The sequence below is a fragment of the Electrona antarctica genome (assembly GCF_951216825.1).
Source record: "Electrona antarctica genome assembly, chromosome: 20".
Lineage (NCBI taxonomy): Eukaryota > Metazoa > Chordata > Actinopteri > Myctophiformes > Myctophidae > Electrona > Electrona antarctica.
The window spans coordinates 41,770,947-41,789,445 of record NC_136801.1 but is presented as its reverse complement, the minus strand read 5'-3'; the positions used below and the strand labels follow the sequence as shown (position 1 = coordinate 41,789,445).

At 42.2% G+C, this 18,499-nt stretch overlaps 1 protein-coding gene across 1 annotated transcript; it reads left to right on the top strand.

Annotated features, from left to right (window-relative positions):
- The first annotated feature begins 6,004 nt into the window (after positions 1-6,004).
- Positions 6,005-16,955, top strand: LOC306913443 (uncharacterized protein). Its single transcript, XM_079490102.1, has 3 exons — positions 6,005-6,220; positions 12,034-12,159; positions 14,640-16,955. Exon 3 carries the CDS (start codon positions 14,981-14,983, stop codon positions 16,592-16,594), a length of 1,614 nt encoding a protein of 537 aa, XP_079346228.1. The 5' UTR covers positions 6,005-6,220; positions 12,034-12,159; positions 14,640-14,980; the 3' UTR covers positions 16,595-16,955.
- The last annotated feature ends 1,544 nt before the right edge of the window (positions 16,956-18,499 follow it).

The following is an 18,499-nucleotide window of genomic DNA, read 5'->3' as shown; positions in this document are numbered from 1 at the left end:
GTTATAAATGTTGAGTAGGGGTCCCCAGCATGTAGAAACTGATGTTATAAATGTTGAGTAGGGGTCCCCAGCATGTAGAAACTGATGTTATAAATGTTGAGTAGGGGTCCCCAGACTCCCCAGCATGTAGAAACTGATGTTAGAAATGTTGCGGACGCTGTCAGTGGACGCTGGGTGGACAGTAGCCTCAGAAACCCAGACGTTATGGACAGTGGACGCTGGGTGGACCGTAGCCTCAGAAACCCAGGCGTTATGGACAGTGGACACTGGGTGGACAGTAGCCTCAGAAACCCAGACATTATGGACAGTGGACGCTGGGTGGACAGTAGCCTCAGAAACCCAGACATTATGGACAGTGGACGCTGGGTGGACAGTAGCCTCAGAAACCTGCAGGCGTTATGGACAGTGGACGCTGGGTGGACAGTAGCCTCAGAAACCCAGGCGTTATGGACAGTGGACGCTGGGTGGACAGTAGCCTCAGAAACCCAGACATTATGGACAGTGGACGCTGGGTGGACAGTAGCCTCAGAAACCCAGACATTATGGACAGTGGACGCTGGGTGGACAGTAGCCTCAGAAACCCAGACGTTGTGGACAGTGGACACTAGCATGTGTGTCACTGATGTCATGACATACAGTACTACGCTCCAGCAAAGAAGGTTCTGACTCGCTCTATCCTTTATAACTCTATGGTTCTGACTCACTCTATCCTTTATAAGTCTATGGTTCTGACTCACTCTATCCCTTATAAGTCTATGGTTCTGACTCACTCTATCCTTTATAAGTATATGGTTCTGACTCACGCTATCCTTTATAACTCTATGGTTCTGACTCACTCTATCCTTTATAAGTCTATGGTTCTGACTCACTCTATCCTTTATAACTCTATGGTTCTGACTCACTCTATCCTTTATAAGTCTATGGTTCTGACTCACTCTATCCTTTATAACTCTATGGTTCTGACTCACTCTATCCTTTATAAGTCTATGGTTCTGACTCACTCTATCCTTTATAACTCTATGGTTCTGACTCACTGTATCCTTTATGGTTCTGACAGGTGAAAGCATGGCAACAAAGATGAACAAAAAAGTTAAAGATGGAGTGCCACAATTTGTTTCCACCCTAAAACATGATCATCAGGTATTATTATAATATAAGGAGGAAGAACTTTTTCCAAAAAGTGTACAGTATTTGTTAAAATCATGCTTTTATGTGGACACGCCCACCAGTTAATTAAGTATGCCTGGCTTGCCTGGTGGGTGGTCATGGGTGGTGATCCACCTGAAGCTGCACCCACAGCTGTAGTTGTATGATAAAGGGGGAGGTGTTAGGGGAGGGGCTGATACCCACTGAGCAATAGCCGGCTATTAGACGTGCGTCTAAAAATGGGATAAAAAACGGGTAAAAATAAAAGTTTTCTATTCTATAGTTGTCTATTCTTAGATTAGACATTGATTAGCGGTTGTTTAAACGTCTATATATAGACCATCTATATATAGACGTCTAATCTAATAACTTTGGGGCCCGTCTAGAGTTTAAATTAACCTAACCTTAACAGAAAGATATATCTGGACAAAAGTAGCAGGTGTTAAATCTCTTTTACTGAGGTCCCATGTCAGTCAAATGTGATTGTTTGGCCTTTGAAAGGAATGAGTAACTATCATTTTACTGCTATTAATGGTTTTGTTTTCTAATTTAAAGAAAATAAGTATTTATTTGGGTGAACCCTTCCTTAAAACCCTACGTTGTACATCAGACAGCAGCGACAGCTAGTGCGCTGAACCTTGTAGATCGGATTTCTGCTCAACGTTTGCCTACATTTAGTTTTATTTTGTTCTTTCCGCCTCTGGACGCAATGGTTCCTGTGGTTAGAGGGAAATGTGTCGCACTGTGAGCTTGTAGATCTGCTATTTTCAAAATGGTCGAAATGTATATGGGGCTGAAGTGGTTGATGTATCTTTTGTAATAATAATCGAAATCTACAAAGTAACTATAGTAACTAAAGTTTTCACATACATGTAGTGGAGTGGAGTGAAAGTACAATATTTGGAAGTATTGGAAATTGGAATTGCTCGAGTAATGTACAAATGCCTCAAAATACAGTAGCCTACAGTACTTGTACTAATTGTTGTGTGCAATGATGTCTTCCCTTTGTATTTAGGGTTTCTTCCTGGAGGCTGAAACCTTGACAGTAAAACGTACCAATGAAAAAACCAGTGATATAGTGATATACATCACAATACCATCCCCTTCCCTAACCCATCCCCCTTTATCATACAACCACAGCTGTGGGTGCGGCTTCAGTTCAGGTGGATCACCAACCATCACCCACCAGGCAAACCAGGCATACTTAAAGGGACACTTCACCCTTTTTGAGAAAAAATATATGTTAATGACGTTTAGAAGCTTTAGAACACTTTCCTGGGGGTCTTTATGTGTGTAATATGTGGTTCTAGATATTTTAGATTGTAGTAGTGAGCCCGGTGTCTCTGATGTCATGGACACTGGGCTCACTTCCTTCCTGGACTACATGTCTCAGTAAGACAGCCCTCCCCGTATCCACAAGGAGGAGCAGTGCACCAAAGAATTATGGGAATTGTAGTCCAGGAAGGAAGTGAGCCCAGTTTCCATGACATCAGAGACACCGGGCTCACTGCTACAATATGAAATATCTAAAACCACATATTACACACATAAAGACCCCCAGGAAAGTGTTCTAAAGCTTCTAAACGTCATTAACATGTATTTTTTTGCAAAAAGTGTCCCTTTAATGAGCGAGTCCACATAAAAACCACAACAAATACTGTACACTTTTTTGAAAAACTTCGTCCTCCTTATACAATAAAAATCACACCTGTGTGAACTGAGTGGTGCAAGGTCTTATATAGCCTGATCAGCTGTGGTCTGATGTAATGTCAGTGACCATAGTAACCATGCTCATTTATTTGGGTCCCACGTACAGGTACACGGGTACACGTACAGGTACATGGGTACAGACAAAGCTGGTTGTTGGAGTGGTTTGCACCACTCAATAATACCTGACCATGTTTTAGCGTGAAAATAATCACGGCACTCCATCTTTAAAAGGGACGTATGATTGTCCCGTGATGCCACCTGCCAGTATGATATATATATTCTATTCTGACAAGCTTTCAGAGAAAACAAGATGTAACAATCTAATAGTCTGGGGTGCAGTGGTGAGGTGTTTCAGCTGTCCGTGCTCAGACAGAGACCGGAGGAACACACATACATAGGGAGGGACGGACACACATAGCTACGCAATGGAGGTTTGGCCAGAATGGAACAGAGCCTTCATTAGTATCATTAACACTCACTCTGTTTGATCAGAATGGAACAGGGTCTGCTCACTAACCCTACCCGCCTATGAGCACTCATCCTGGTGAAATGATCCATAAAGCACCAGGGAGAGCTCCGGACAGAACCCTACCCACCTTTGAGCACTCATCGTGGGCATAGCATTGAGAAAAATGACCCATGGCATGGTAGGGGGGCACGGTGGCACAGTTGGTAGTGCTGTCGCCTCACAGCTAGAAGGTCCTGGGTTCGATTCCCGCTCGGGACACTGTGGGGGCTGGCGGCGTGTTTCCTCCTCCGCGTCATCAGTGCCCATACCCGAAGCGGTGTTGGCGAAAGGGCCTTTCTGTGTGGAGTTTGCATGTTCTCCCTGTGTCCCCTAGGGTAGGTACCCTCACAAAAAACATGCAGTAATCCTGGTCTCTATACTGCCTCCCCCTGGCCAGCCGGGGCGCCTGATGGAGGGGAAAGGAACTGGTTGGAACAACGTGTTCCTTCCACGCGCTACGTCCAACCAGGGAAACTCCCCCCTGTCAGGTGTAATGGAGTAACTTGGACACACAGGCATGAAGGAAGCATGAGTTCAAGTCCATTGCTCTCCCCATGTCCCCCATATATGGGGACTAGGCTGGCGGAGGGTGTGTAGAGCCCAGGATCACATTAGATAATTGCCACAGGGGTGAAACATGGGTTACAAGATTTGGGCGAAAACATTTGATCTATAAATCATCTACAAATCTTGGTTAACTAATGACGATTCATGATGAATCATCATCATCATGAATCATGATGGATTAATGATGAATTCATCATGAATTGTGATGAACTACTACTAATGTATTAGTTAATCATTATTTCTGAACCTTATCTGCAAGTGTTACCGTTGGGCTATAAAAGGTTTGGAGTTTGACTAAAAGGCTTGGAGGAGTGCCACCACCACACACTAACACACAAGTTGGAACGGACTTCACTTTATTTCACAAATACACATTTTCAAAACGTCAAACCATACTGTCAATGGTGAATGGAGGTAAAATGGTCAATTTACGACAAAAACGTCAAGAGTCAAGACTTGGGCTAATGACCAGGTAGCCTATTTAAATTAATATGGATTTCACGTTGTTAATCTGTTCAAAATGTGAATGAAACCATGCATACTTCTAGCCTACTCTACAGAAGAAAGGAGGGAATGGAAAGAGCTGGAGTAAGTACATTTAAAGGGAATATATGCTGCCTAAGTATTACGCTATACCATGGCTCCCCCTACTGACAGTTTATGGTACTTACGCACGTACGCACTAGTGCGCATGTGCACACCCATGTATACGGTTGTTGTTGGGAAGCTGCTGCTAACATCCACAGAAGAATAAGAAGTTTGTTAAAACAACGTGACGTCTGGACTGTTAACACTTTAACATACAAAGGAATGTGTCGTTCCAAAACAGTGTCGTCGTTATCGTTAAGCAGCAGGTTAGCAGCGTTGTTAGCAGCTCAACCACTGAAACACAGCAGGTTTGTCTTTATATTGACTCGTCTTTTAAGATGGAACATGCGTCGTATTTCTCTTATATCTACTTGCTTGTTATAAATGTGATCATAAACAGTTACAGTTATACTATAACAGTTGTACTATAGCTCTGGTCCATGGCTTTGTGGACCAGAGCTATAGGCCTACTATAACAGCAGCAGTGCTAATTAGGCTACATTGTTTGGTTGCATCTTGATGCCACTACTATTCATTTAAGGTTCCTAACGTTACACCAGTGTGTTGTAGCATTGCAGTGGTTATAGTATAGGGTATACTATAGGCATACAGTATTAGGCTATCTTGTTATTATTACTGTAGAGCTGTTAAGTCTGGTGTGTGTGTGTGCGCGTGCGTGCGCGCGCGCGACTGTGCGTGTGCGAATTTATGTTAAGCATGATTTGTTCACTTGTATGAATACCATAATCTCAAGATTCACATGTTGCAGAGTCGGGCTGCCTAACACCACTAGGTCTCCACTTATTAACGTTCTGATTCACTTGATTTCAGACCAGCGTGTGGAGTCCAGACTGCAGGTGAAGATGAACTCTCCAGACTCAGCAAGGGACGTTTCTATTAACCAGGAACCTGAAGACATTTATATTAACCAGGAGGAACCTGAATACATTCATATTAATCAGGAGGAACCTGAAGACATTTATATTAACCAGGAAGAACCTGAAGACATTTCTATTAACCAGGAACCTGAAGACATTTCTATTAACCAGGAACCTGAAGACATTTCTATTAACCAGGAACCTGAAGACATTTATACTAACCAGGAACCTGAAGACATTTATATTAACCAGGAACCTGAAGACATTTATATTAACCAGGAACCTGAAGACATTTATATTAACCAGGAACCTGAATACGTTTCTATTAACCAGGAACCTGAAGACATTTCTATTAACCAGGAACCTGAATACGTTTCTATTAACCAGGAACCTGAAGACGTTTATATTAACCAGGAACCTGAAGACATTTATATTAACCAGGAACCTGAAGACGTTTCTATTAACCAGGAACCTGAAGACATTTATATTAACCAGGAACCTGAAGACATTTCTATTAACCAGGAACCTGAAGACGTTTCTATTAACCAGGAACCTGAAGACGTTTCTATTAACCAGGAACCTGAAGACGTTTATATTAACCAGGAACCTGAAGACATTTATATTAACCAGGAACCTGAAGACGTTTCTATTAACCAGGAACCTGAAGACATTTCTATTAACCAGGAACCTGAAGACGTTTCTATTAACCAGGAACCTGAAGACATTTATATTACCCAGGAGGAACCTGAAGACATTTATATTACCCAGGAGGAACCTGAAGACGTTTCTATTAAACAGGAACCTGAAGACCACCCACACCTCAGTAAGTTTCATGTGCTCTTCCTATCTTTAATATGTTCTGTTCTGTAGGGCTGCCACAATATTTTCACTTCACTATACGATAACACACACACACACACACACATACAGCGCAGCCCCTCCCCTACCATCCTGAGTCGTCCTGACTATGTCTGACTCGGAGTCGATTACGTTCGACTCTGTAAAGCACTTTAAAGGGGAATTTCTAGTTAACCGTTTTTTTTTTACAAAATCCTATTGATGATGTATTGACCAAAAATATATATATAATATAAATTAAGAAAAGCGTAGGAGGGGTCTAACGTCAGCTCACGTAGAACAGGAAGAGTACAGCAACAACACTGCATGGGGTGTTGCTGTCATATCATCTAGAACAGATGTAAACAAAAACTAAAACAAATTGCGCGATTGAAAGGAGTTCTAGCGGTTGATCCACCCAGGCGGTAAATCCGCTAATTTGTTATGGAACGCTTGGCATGTTTATTTATTTATTTTTTCAGTGACGAATGTCACTGTATATCTGTATATCTTACCGTATATGTCTTTAAGAAAAAAGCTTGTGCGAAACTCCCCTTTAACCGTGCAGTCGTTTTTTGCAAAACATGGCAATATTGTAGAGGGCTATGCCAAACGGTGAGGATGCGAAGCCCACAACTATTGGCCTATGGGTGGTGCTATAGCACTCAATTGAAAATGCTCACTTTAAACAGGCATAGCTCAAAAATCAAAATCAAATCAAACTGTTTGACCGTCAGCAATAAAACTTTGATACACATATGCGTCTCCTTATGCCGAACAACTTTTTGACTTACCTTTATCTCACCCACCATTTTGAATTATACAAATTATATCTATCTACTCCTGGGATCATTGATCTAAATTCATAAAACTGCAATTTTCATTAGCTCATACAAAATCTCTAGTTTTTATGAGGTAATGAAAATTACAGTTTTATGAAAATTCTTCTTCTGCTGCTAATACATACATGCAGAGTTACATGTTTATTCAACTTTACAGTATGGTAGAGGGTCATGCCAAATAGCACTGAAACCAGTCTTACTCCAATTGGCCAAAGGGGGGGAGCTATAGCAACATGCATAACTCGCACCTCGTTTGGCCAAAAGCCATGGCACTTGTTTCCACATGTGCCTTGATCCATGCAAAACACATCTGTCACTTTGACCAGTAAGCTGGTCAAAGTGACAGATGTGATTTTCTGCCATTTTGAGCAGTTTGAAAAACGCTTACATCTGATTTGCTGCCAGGACTTCTGAGCAATTTGCGGGACACGTTCTACACAGAATCTATAGACTATTATCTGAGATCCCAGTTGAAGAGAAGTTTGTACGTGAACATTTGTAAATATAGCTGCAAGCAGCTATATAAAGGGCAGGCATAAGTCATGCTTAGTCTGTCTGTTAGTGATAGGAACTATCGTTCATTTCAGTGAACCAGATCATCATTTGGTCATTCAGTAAAAAGACTCATTAATTTTGGTCATTTCGGTCATTCAGTACTCCCGGAAGCTATAGGATACATTTTCTTTCAGACTGAGTACGAGTACAAACTTGTACTTAATTTTTAGTACTCACCGATACCGAGTACCGATAGTAGTACTTTATTTCTGTTGCGTAATGACTTATTGTACCCCGTTTTTCCTCATAGATGCAGATGGATCTCTGATCTACACTTGTCAGTTGTCATTTATGCTTGTAGATCAGCTGTTTTTGGTGATTTGCTGCAGTGTTGAGTCAGACTAGCTCCCGTTGCATTCGTTCAGCATAATGTCAATTGGATGTTTTGGTACTCGGGTCAAAGTATTGGGGCCGGTACCGAGTACTTGAGGGTGATACCAGTATCATATCGGAACAACTCTACAGTATATAGGATCTCCCCCTGCACAGACCCGGTCAGCAGAGTCACTCGAGTCGTTCACCTTCCTTACTCAACAGTGTAAGGCACGATTCATACTCCTTCATACTATTTTAGAGCCGAATAAAAGTCGGTTTGGCGCTGTAGAGCCTACAATGTGACGTCATTTGAGGTTCGGGGGGGGGGGGCGGGTCCCGTCCTAAAGTCGGCTCTTCGGTGCTACTGAAAATTTCTGACGAGCCGAAATCATTTCGGCACTACAGCGCCGAAACAGCGGTAAAATAGGAGTATGAATCGGCCCTAACACCACGTGACGCCGTACCTTGATTCTATTGGCCAATTAAGCCAGGCCGACTGTCATGGGATTGTTGTTGCGATGGAGGGATGTCAATCGAGTCACCAGTGCGACTTGAATATGAAGTTAACACTCAGTGGCACCCGCGGCACCGCAGGTTATAATGGGGGCTGCCCTAAGGTTCGACCTTCCGTTAGTTCGACCGGATTAAGGTTGGTGACGGATGCGTTGCTCCCATGCTTGCTGTTATGTTTTTGATTAGAGTTAGAGATAGGGTTAGTAATTGTCGATCTAATTCTAACGGGAGGTCGAACCAATGACATGTTGCCGGTTATAATAATTACCCTTTGATAGCCAAACCCGGGGCACCGCGGTTAATCGTTTTATACCAAAATCCACCGGCAAAAGCCAAACGCATACCTCTACTGTGCCCAGGTTGCTAGGCAGGTTGCTATGTCCCTCCAGGCACAAGGCGAAATGCGCGTGCACCCCATTGGAATCCAGAATCAGAATCAGAATCAATCTTTATTGTCACATCACATTACAAGTAAGGTGGGTGAAAAACTTGGTTGTGCAGGCTCATATTGCAGTTTAAGGTAGAGAGAGAAGAACATAAAGTGCATGACATAACAAAGTGAGTGCAAAATAAATAAAAGTTCGTCAGGTACTGTATAGGCTATAACAAAAAGAGTCCCTATTTGAGCATGAATCAGTTCAGTTCAGTGTGTCAAAACTTAGCTCTTGTTCAGCAGTCTGATTGCTGATAAGTAAAAGCTGTTCAAGAGTCTGGTAGTACAGCTCCCGATGCTCCTGAATCGCTTGCCTGGCCGTGGGTGCGGCAGCGGCTTGAACAGGCTGTGGCTGGGGTGGTGAATGTCCCTGATGATACTTTCCGCTTTAGCCACGCAGCGTCTCTCATGTATTCCCTGGAGGGGGGGAAGCTCCACCCCCACGATGCGCTGTGCTGTTCGCACCACTCTCTGCAGTGATCTGCGTTCCGCAGCGGTGCAGTTTCCAAACCACGCGGTGCTGCCACTTGTCAGGACACTCTCTATGGTGCTGCTGTAGAACGCTCTGAGGATGCGTGGGCTAACTCTGAACTTCTTCAGGCGGCGGAGGCAATAAAGTCTCTGTTGGGCTTTTTTCACCACTGTTTTGGTGTGTGTGGCCCACTTCAGGTCCTTGGAGATGTGTATCCCCAAGAATTTAAAGTCAGTGACCTGTTCCACTGCAACGCCGTCGATGAAGATGGGTGCATGCTCTCTCTCCTGTCTCCTAAAATCCACGACCAGCTCTTTGGTCTTACTGACGTTGAGAGCGAGGTTGTTTTCCTGACACCACTGTGTCAGTGTGTCAACCTCAGCTCTGTAGGCCGTCTCGTCATCGTTTTCAATGAGGCCCATCACTGTAGTATCATCTGCGTACTTAATGATGACGTTAGAGCTGTGTGTGGTCGTACAGTCATGTGTGTACAGGGAATAGAGGAGAGGGCTCAGCACACAGCCCTGGGGTGCTCCTGTGTTGAGGGTCAGGGGGTCCGATGTAATGTTTCCCATTCTCACCACCTGACGGCGATCTGATAGAAAGTTCAGTATCCAGCTGCACATGGCCGGGTGCAGTCCTAGATCCCTGAGCTTTGCGTCTAGTCTGGTGGGAATTATGGTGTTAAAAGCAGAGCTATAATCTACGAAGAGCATTCGGACACATCTGTTCTTGCCCCCCCTGTCCAGGTGGGTGAGTGCAGAGTGTAGCGCCAGGGCAACTGCATCGTCGGTGGATCGGTTCTGACGATATGCAAATTGCCATGGGTCCAATGTGGCCGGCAGCACAGAGCAAATATAGTCTCTCACCAGTCTTTCAAAACATTTGCTCACAATCGGAGTGAGGGCCACCGGTCTCCAGTCGTTCAGACACGCCACCTTGGAGTGTTTGGGAACCGGTACCACAATGGATGACTTGAAGCCAGACGGGACCACAGCTTGGGAGAGGGAGAGGTTGAAGATGGTCGTGAACACTCCTGCTAGCTGGGCTGCACATACCTTCAGCACCCGGCCTGGGATGCCATCGGGACCAACGGCTTTGCGGGTGTTCACCCGCTGGAAGGCTCTGCGCACGTCAGCTTCCGAGATGGTTAAAGGGCTGGCCTCCGCAGTTAGTGCAGGCGGTGGGAGGTTGTGGCTCCCTGGGTTATGTTCAAAACGAGCATAAAAGGTGTTCAGCTCACCAGGGAGGGAGGCAGAGGGACTCTCTGCACATCTGGCTCTTCCTCTGAAGTCTGTGATGGTCCGAAGCCCCTGCCATGTGGTCCTCACGTCCCCGCTCTCAAATTGGTCCTCCAACTTGGCTGAGTATTCCTTCTTCGCTCTCCTGATGGTTTTCTGGAGCACTGCTCGGGTGTCCCCCAGATCACCGGATCTGAAGGCGGCATTACGTGCGAGGAGAGCGGCACGGACCTCGCTGTTGATCCAGGGTTTCTCGTTGGGGTAGGTCCTGATTGACTTCACTGGGACCACGTCGTCTATGCATTTACCAATGAAACACATGACCGTGTCTGAGAACTCATTGATTTCTTTCCTGCCTCTTTTCTCTGAAAAATACTCCAAAATCCGTCTTTTTGTCAAATCCGTCCGGCGTATACAGTTGATGTGAAGCATGGTGCCAAGGTACCTAGACATGACCACTGGATGGCAGCTCTCAAAGTGTTAAGACTTGTTAGAGCATTTTCAGCCAAATTATTTATATTATATCTATCTACCAAATTATTTATATTATCTACAATTAGGTATGGGAATTATCGATTAATGCATTAATTGATACATGATACGTTTTGATAAGCTTATCGATCGAGTAACCAGTTAGTTGATAAGTTGATTAGTTAAATAAAAGGCATTATTTTCCTTAATCAATTATTTATTTGACCACTTGCGATACAGGGCCAGGCAATGGCATCTTTGTATGAGAAATACAATTAAATGAAAAGTTCACTGTCTTGTCTGTCACATCACATGCAAAAGCAGAGACGTTTTTATTAAAGGACCACTTCACCACTTTGCAACCTATCTTCATATAATAGGTCCTCACTAATAATCATGAAAAAATGGCGCAATTTTGTTCTACTTGGTCTGTGTCTCATAGGAGGGCTGTGGGCAGTTCAGAAACCGTCCTCCAGTGACATCATTGATGGGGAATACAAGCTAATAGAAACTGCAGGCTTTCTAGTCCTGAAAAGTTGCAATGCGAAAATGGAAGCCATCGTTCTCACGATAATGAAACATTTTTGTAAAAAAGTCTTGTTTAAAAAATCTGCCTAATGATGATGTCACTGGAGGACGGTTTCTAAACTGCCCACAGCCCTCCTATGAGACACATACTGAGTAGAAAGAAATTGTGCCATTTTATCATGATTATTAGTGAGGACCTATTATATGAAGATAGGTTGAAAAGTGGTGAAGTGGTCCTTTAATTAAATGAACTATTTAGTTAAGTTGAATTGATTGATTTCTTAGCTGCTCTTGTGAAAGTGATATATAGACCCATCATAAACTACTACAAGTAACTCTGTTTCAGCTGGAAGTGAACCTCCTGCAAATATTGTTCATCTCCACTAGGTCTCCAGTTATTAAAGTCCTTATTCATTTTCTTCATTTCAGGCGGAGTGGAGTCCAGACTGCAGGTGAAGATACACTTTCCAGACTCGGCCAGGGACATTTATATTAAACGGGAACCTGAAGACATTTATATTCAACAGGAGGTACCTGAAGACCACCCACAACTGAGTATGTGTTCTCACTATACGATACTTTTGGCAAAAAAATAACAATATCCGGATATTCTAGGACCACAATGGAAACTGTGTTAGCCTTGCATTTTATTCCATCAATATCAATATGCATAGCCATCATTAAATGGAAGATCTATGGTGTCAAGTTTCTCCCCCTGCCCCTGTAGACTCGTTCTGTTTTTGTTTTTATTTAGTTAAATTGTTAAAAACATTCAAATAAGTATATCTTATTATAGTATTTTCAGATTTCAAAGCTTAGTCTGCAATTTAATCTGTACAAAACTGAAACATGACCATGCCTCGTACCACATTCTATTAGATGTTAAAAAATGTTGACTGATCAGTACAGTGGTTTGAAATGATCCAATAGCTGGGGGCGCACTTGTAAAGATTTGGCGACTAGTTTTTGAATTTTGGTGTGGTGTTGGGTATGGGTATAATGATTTCAAAAAGCTGTGCAAACGTATTGGGTTTGCCCCCTAGTGGTCTGTTTACACAGACTCAAATATTAGATACGTATAGCTATGGTTGTAAACCAAAATAATTGATAAAAGAGATTTTTGGGTGTGCTAAATAACATACTAAAATCTTAGGAAAAACGAACAACCAGAAAGGCATCGTTTTAAAGATGGCGTCCACGGTGGCTAAAATGAGCTAAAATGCCTATAAACTGGGATTTAATATGTAAAAGATCATAACAATTATGCACTTCGTAACTACTTTTTGAATTTTGGCATGGTGTTAGGTATGGGCATAAGGTTTTCAAAAACCATCGCAAACTAATTTGGCTCGCCCCCTAGTGGTCGGTTTGCAATAAAACCACTATTAGATATGTCAGTATATGGTTGAAACCCCAAATAATTAATAGAAGCGATTTTTCAATGGATTATGTTACTAGTGGGTGTGCTAAACAACATACTAAATTCTTACGAAAAACAAACATCTAGAAAGGCATCGTTTGCACGATGGCGTCCACGATGGAGCTGCCGGGAGCTTTAAATGCCTATGGTTTCATTGCAAACCGAACACTAGGGGGCAAGCAAAATTAATTTGCAATGGTTTTTGAAAACCTTATGACCATACCTAACAGCATACCAAAATTCAAAAAGCAGTGACCAAGTGCATAATTGTTATGATTTTTTACGTGACGCTGCCGGGAGCTAAAATGCCTATAAACTGTATAAACTGTGATTAATGTAAAATCATAACAATTATGCACTTGGTAACTGCTCTTTGAATTTTGGCATGCTGTTAGGTATGGTCATAAGGTTTTCAAAAAACATCGTAAACTAATTTGGCTTGCCCCCTAGTGGTCGGTTTGCAACTTTGGAATGAAACAGGCAATTTATGCTCCCGGCAGTATGTTATTTAGCACACCCAATGGTAACAGAATCCATTGAAAAATCTCTATCAATTATTTGGGGTTCCAACCATATACTGAAATATCTAATAGTGATTTCATTGCAAACCGACCACTATGGGGCGAGCCAAATTAGTTTGCAATGGTTTTTGAAAACCTTATGCCCATACCTAACACCATGCCAAAATTAAAAAAGTAGTTACGAAGTGCATAATTGTTATGATATTTTACATCCCAGTTTATAAGCATTTTAGCTCATTTTAGCCACCGTGGACACCATCTTGAAAACAATGCCTTTCTGGTTGTTCGTTTTTCCTAAGATTTTAGTTATTTAGCACACCCAATAGTAACAGAATCCATTGAAAAATCTCCTATCAATTATTTTGATTTACAACCATAGCTATACGTATCTAATATTTGAGTCTGTGCAAGCAGCCCATTAGGTGGCGCACCCAACGCGTTTGCACAGCTTTCTGAAAACCTTATACCCATACATAACACCACACCAAAATTCAAAAACTAGTCAAATTGTGGTGATTTCTTACGAGTCCGGCCCAACTACAAAGACACCGATCTCAGAGACATTTCTCGACAAAAAGAGCCACACCATAAAAAACATTTTAAACTACGACCACGTCATTATGCTATGATTCACTTTGGAGCTGACATACATATGTATACTGTATACAGACAAATACAGTTGTATGTGCCTTGAACTACTCCTTTGCTCACATATGAATTGATTGATGGATTGAATACTTAAAAGCGCTTTAAACCGCACAGAGGTACAGTAAACAATTTAGTCTAAAAGGATAACACACAACATGATTAAAAATAAATATTTGTTCTGTCACCATAATTATTGTGTTGGGTAATATAACTAAATATATAATTTCAGGTTACTTTTTAAAATGTGTATCTTTCTAGAATCTTACTAAAACTTTGAAGCCTGGTTTTGAGTTTTCAGAACCACCTGTAATAACCTGTGCTTATTTAGTAAGTGTTTTGTCAGTCTTAGTAGGTAAAAGCTTTTGTACATGCAACATGGAAGATAGAAAAATAGGTTTACATTTTAGGAATCCAGTGTTGACTAACATCTTGTGTTTTGTTCCTAGCCAGTGAAGTTGAGTACATCTCTCCACACTGCTATGAAGTTGAATCTGACACTGAAGTCACTGAAGATAGTGATGATGGTGGGGAGACCACTGAAGATAGTGATGATGGTGGGGAGACCACTGAAGACAGTGATGATGATGGGGAGACCACTGAAGACAGTGACTGGGCGGACACAAGTGGAGGTGTCCACACTGAAGAAAAACCTTTCCAGTGTAAACGGTGTACCAAGAGATTCAGTAGTTCATATTATTTCAAGATACACCAACGTGTCCACACTGGCGGAAAACCTTTCCAGTGTAAACTGTGTGACGAGAGTTTCAGTAGTTCACATCTTCTCAAGATGCACAAGAGTGTCCACACTGGGGAAAAACTATTCCAGTGTAAACTGTGTAATGAGAGTTTCATTAGTTCACATCTTCGCAAGATACACCAACGTGTCCACACTGGGGAAAAAACATTCCAGTGTAAACTGTGTAACCGGAGTTTCAGTAGTTCATATCTTCGCAAGGTGCACCAGAGTGTCCACACTGGAGAAAACCAATTCCAGTGTAAACTGTGTGACGAGAGTTTCAGTAGTTCACATCTTCTCAAGATGCACAAGAGTGTCCACACTGAGGTAAAAACATTCCAGTGTGAAGTGTGTAACGAGAGTTTCAGTAGTTCACATCTTCGCAAGATACACCAGAGTGTCCACACTGGGGAAAAAACATTCCAGTGTAAACTGTGTAACGAGAGTTTCAAGAGTTCATATCTTCGCAAGATGCACGAGCGTGTCCACACTGGCGAAACCCCATTCCAGTGTCAACTGTGTAATGAGAGTTTCAGTAGTTCATATCTTCTCAAGATGCACCAGAGTGTCCACACTGAGGTAAAAACATTCCAGTGTGAACTGTGTAACGAGAGTTTCAGTAGTTCACATCTTCGCAAGATACACCAGAGTGTCCACACTGGGGAAAAAACATTCCAGTGTAAACTGTGTAACGAGAGTTTCAAGAGTTCATATCTTCGCAAGATACACCATAGTGTCCACACTGGGGAAAACCCATTCCAGTGTCAACTGTGTAACGAGAGTTTCAGTAGTTCACATCTTCACAAGATACACCAGAGTGTCCACACTGGGGAAAAAACATTCCAGTGTAAACTGTGTAACGAGAGTTTCAGTAGTTCACATCTTCTCAAGTTACACAAACGTGTCCACACTGGGGTAAAAACATTCCAGTGTGAACTGTGTAACGAGAGTTTCAGTAGTTCACATCTTCGCAAGATACACCAGAGTGTCCACACTGGAGAAAACCAATTCCAGTGTAAACTGTGTAACGAGGGCTTCAAGAGTTCATATCTTCGCAAGATGCACCAGAGTGTCCACACTGGGGAAAACCCATTCCAGTGTCAACTGTGTAACAATAGTTGCAGTAGTTCATATCTTCTCAAGATACACCAGCGTGTCCACACTGGAGAAGAACCTTTCCAGTGTCAACTGTGTAACAAGAAATGTAGTTCATATTATGGTTTGAACAAACACCAGATGATCCATACAGGAGAAAAACCATTCCACTGTGAATATTGTGACAAGAGTTTCAATTCTTCAAGTAATGTGAAGATACACCAGCGTATCCACACTGGAGAAAAACCTTTCCACTGTGAATTTTGTGACAAGAGTTTCAGTCAATTAGGTCAAGTGAAGGCACACCAGTATGTCCACACTGGAGAAAACCAATTCCAGTGTCAACTGTGTAACAAGAGTTTCAGTACATATTATGGTTTGAAGCAACACCAGATGATCCATACAGGAGAAAAACCATTCCACTGTAAACATTGTAGCAAGAGTTTCAATAGTTCAAGTCATCTGAAGATACACCAGCGTGTCCACACTGAACTTGAATCTGACACTGAAGTCACTGACGACAGTGATGATACGGAGGAGACAAGTGGAGCTGTCCATACTGTTGAATAACCTTTCCAGTGTAAACGCTGTACCAAGACTTTCAGTCGTTTATATCTTCTCAAGATGCACCAGCGTGACCACACCTGGAGAACATTGTCTGAATTTTTAAAATAGCCGATCTAGCAGCTCAGTTGTGAGCTTGTAGACTGAGGGAATGCACTTGCATAAAGTGAGTGGCAAATCGAGTGGCAATGTGAGTTTGATGTTAAAGGTATTGTGACATTATTAATTATTATTATTTACTTTTTTTAGATTTTCTTAGCTCAATTGCACACGAAGAAACTGAACTTTTAACATTCAGTAGATTTTCTGTGGTCTGGGGTTTTCTGGCTCAAACAAGTGCTCTGATTTTCCTGTGGAGTGTGATGTAAGAGCCTGCAAATCCCATATTTGTTATCACTCTTTTGCCTGTTTTCATTGCAGCTCAAAAGGCTTCGCAGACACAGTGAAAATCCCAGACCACAGAAAATCCACTAAATGTTCAAAGTTCAGGTTGTTTAAAATAAATGAAAATGAATGTCATGAAACCTTTAACTGGTTCCGTCCATCCGACGTGTCCACACGTCCTAGGGAATCGAACCGAGGGGTACATCCGACGTCCTCAGACGTCCTAGCGCATCCTCAATGATACGGGGCGAGATAAGAATATTCTGAATTTTTTCCTTTTTTTTATTTGTCAGTTCGCCTTTCGGCTACCGTATGCTACACTCTAGGCAATTGTTAGCTTACCAATGACTCGTCTCCTAATCCAGGACGCTCTCCGTGGTGTTGAACGGATCGATATACTGGCGCTTCATTTCTGCTCCTCATCCGTCTCTCCCGCAAAATATGAACGCTTTTTGGATCATATATCGTATAAATTAAAACGATTGCAATGTAAGCTAGCTATGTAAAGTAAACTTTTTTTTTTAGTGGATTGTTTCTGGGTCGTGGGTTTCCGGGTAAAAGCGGCCATGTCTTTCCGGCACCCCAGAGCTTCTATTTTGAAGGACTTCCGGCACTGATTGTGTTAATGCAATCAGACTTTTCTGTTTGGATGTATGGGCTCTCAAGGCCATTAAGTGTTTTTTTTGCCACTCAGTAGGCGTTCCTGCATAACCTCCGGTATTGATGTCATGCACATAGCCTCTATACATTTTCAATTTGCACCATTTTGATTTGATTGGTTTGACCCAAAATAGGGTTCAATTTAATGATTGTGTGAATTAAACCATGTAGTTTAATTAATTGTTGCCCCCCTACATCCATTCGGCTGCACAGAGCACATCATGTCCTAGCGTTAGACACCTCCTAGCTCCATGCAGCCTACCTGCAACCTCTGATCTACTTATGGGCTCAGTTTCATGTCAAGGACGCGCAAATTGAACTGTATTCTGTGTGAGGGACCCCCATGAGAGACGATTTGTGCTGTTAAAAATGTTGATAATGTGTCCACGTCTTTTTTTTTTTCAAAATCTTTCAAAAGTATCATATCTGCAGAGCTTACAGATCAGCTACTTTAGAAAAGCTGAATTATAAGATAGTGGTTGAACTGTTATTAATGCTATTTACATTTTGCCCACTTTGGGATGCACTCTATGCACAACCAACAGGGTGTTACAACATGTTTCATAATCATAACATGGTGTAGAGCTCACTGTACAAGTTAATCTTCATCACCAGTGGTGTCACTATCATGGACACATCTTCGATACATTCGAAAATGTTGCGACACATTGTGAGCTGTAGATCGGCCCATTCCATAGAAGGGTTTTCCCCAGAATACGGATGCTGTGGTTTAAATGGTTAAGTGGCCTTAAAGGGCCACTTCACCCCTTTTGCAACCAGATCTTATTTTAATGATGTTTGGGAGACAAGAAACACTTCCCCTGGGGTTTTTATGTGGGTAATACTGTATGTGTTTTTAGATATTTT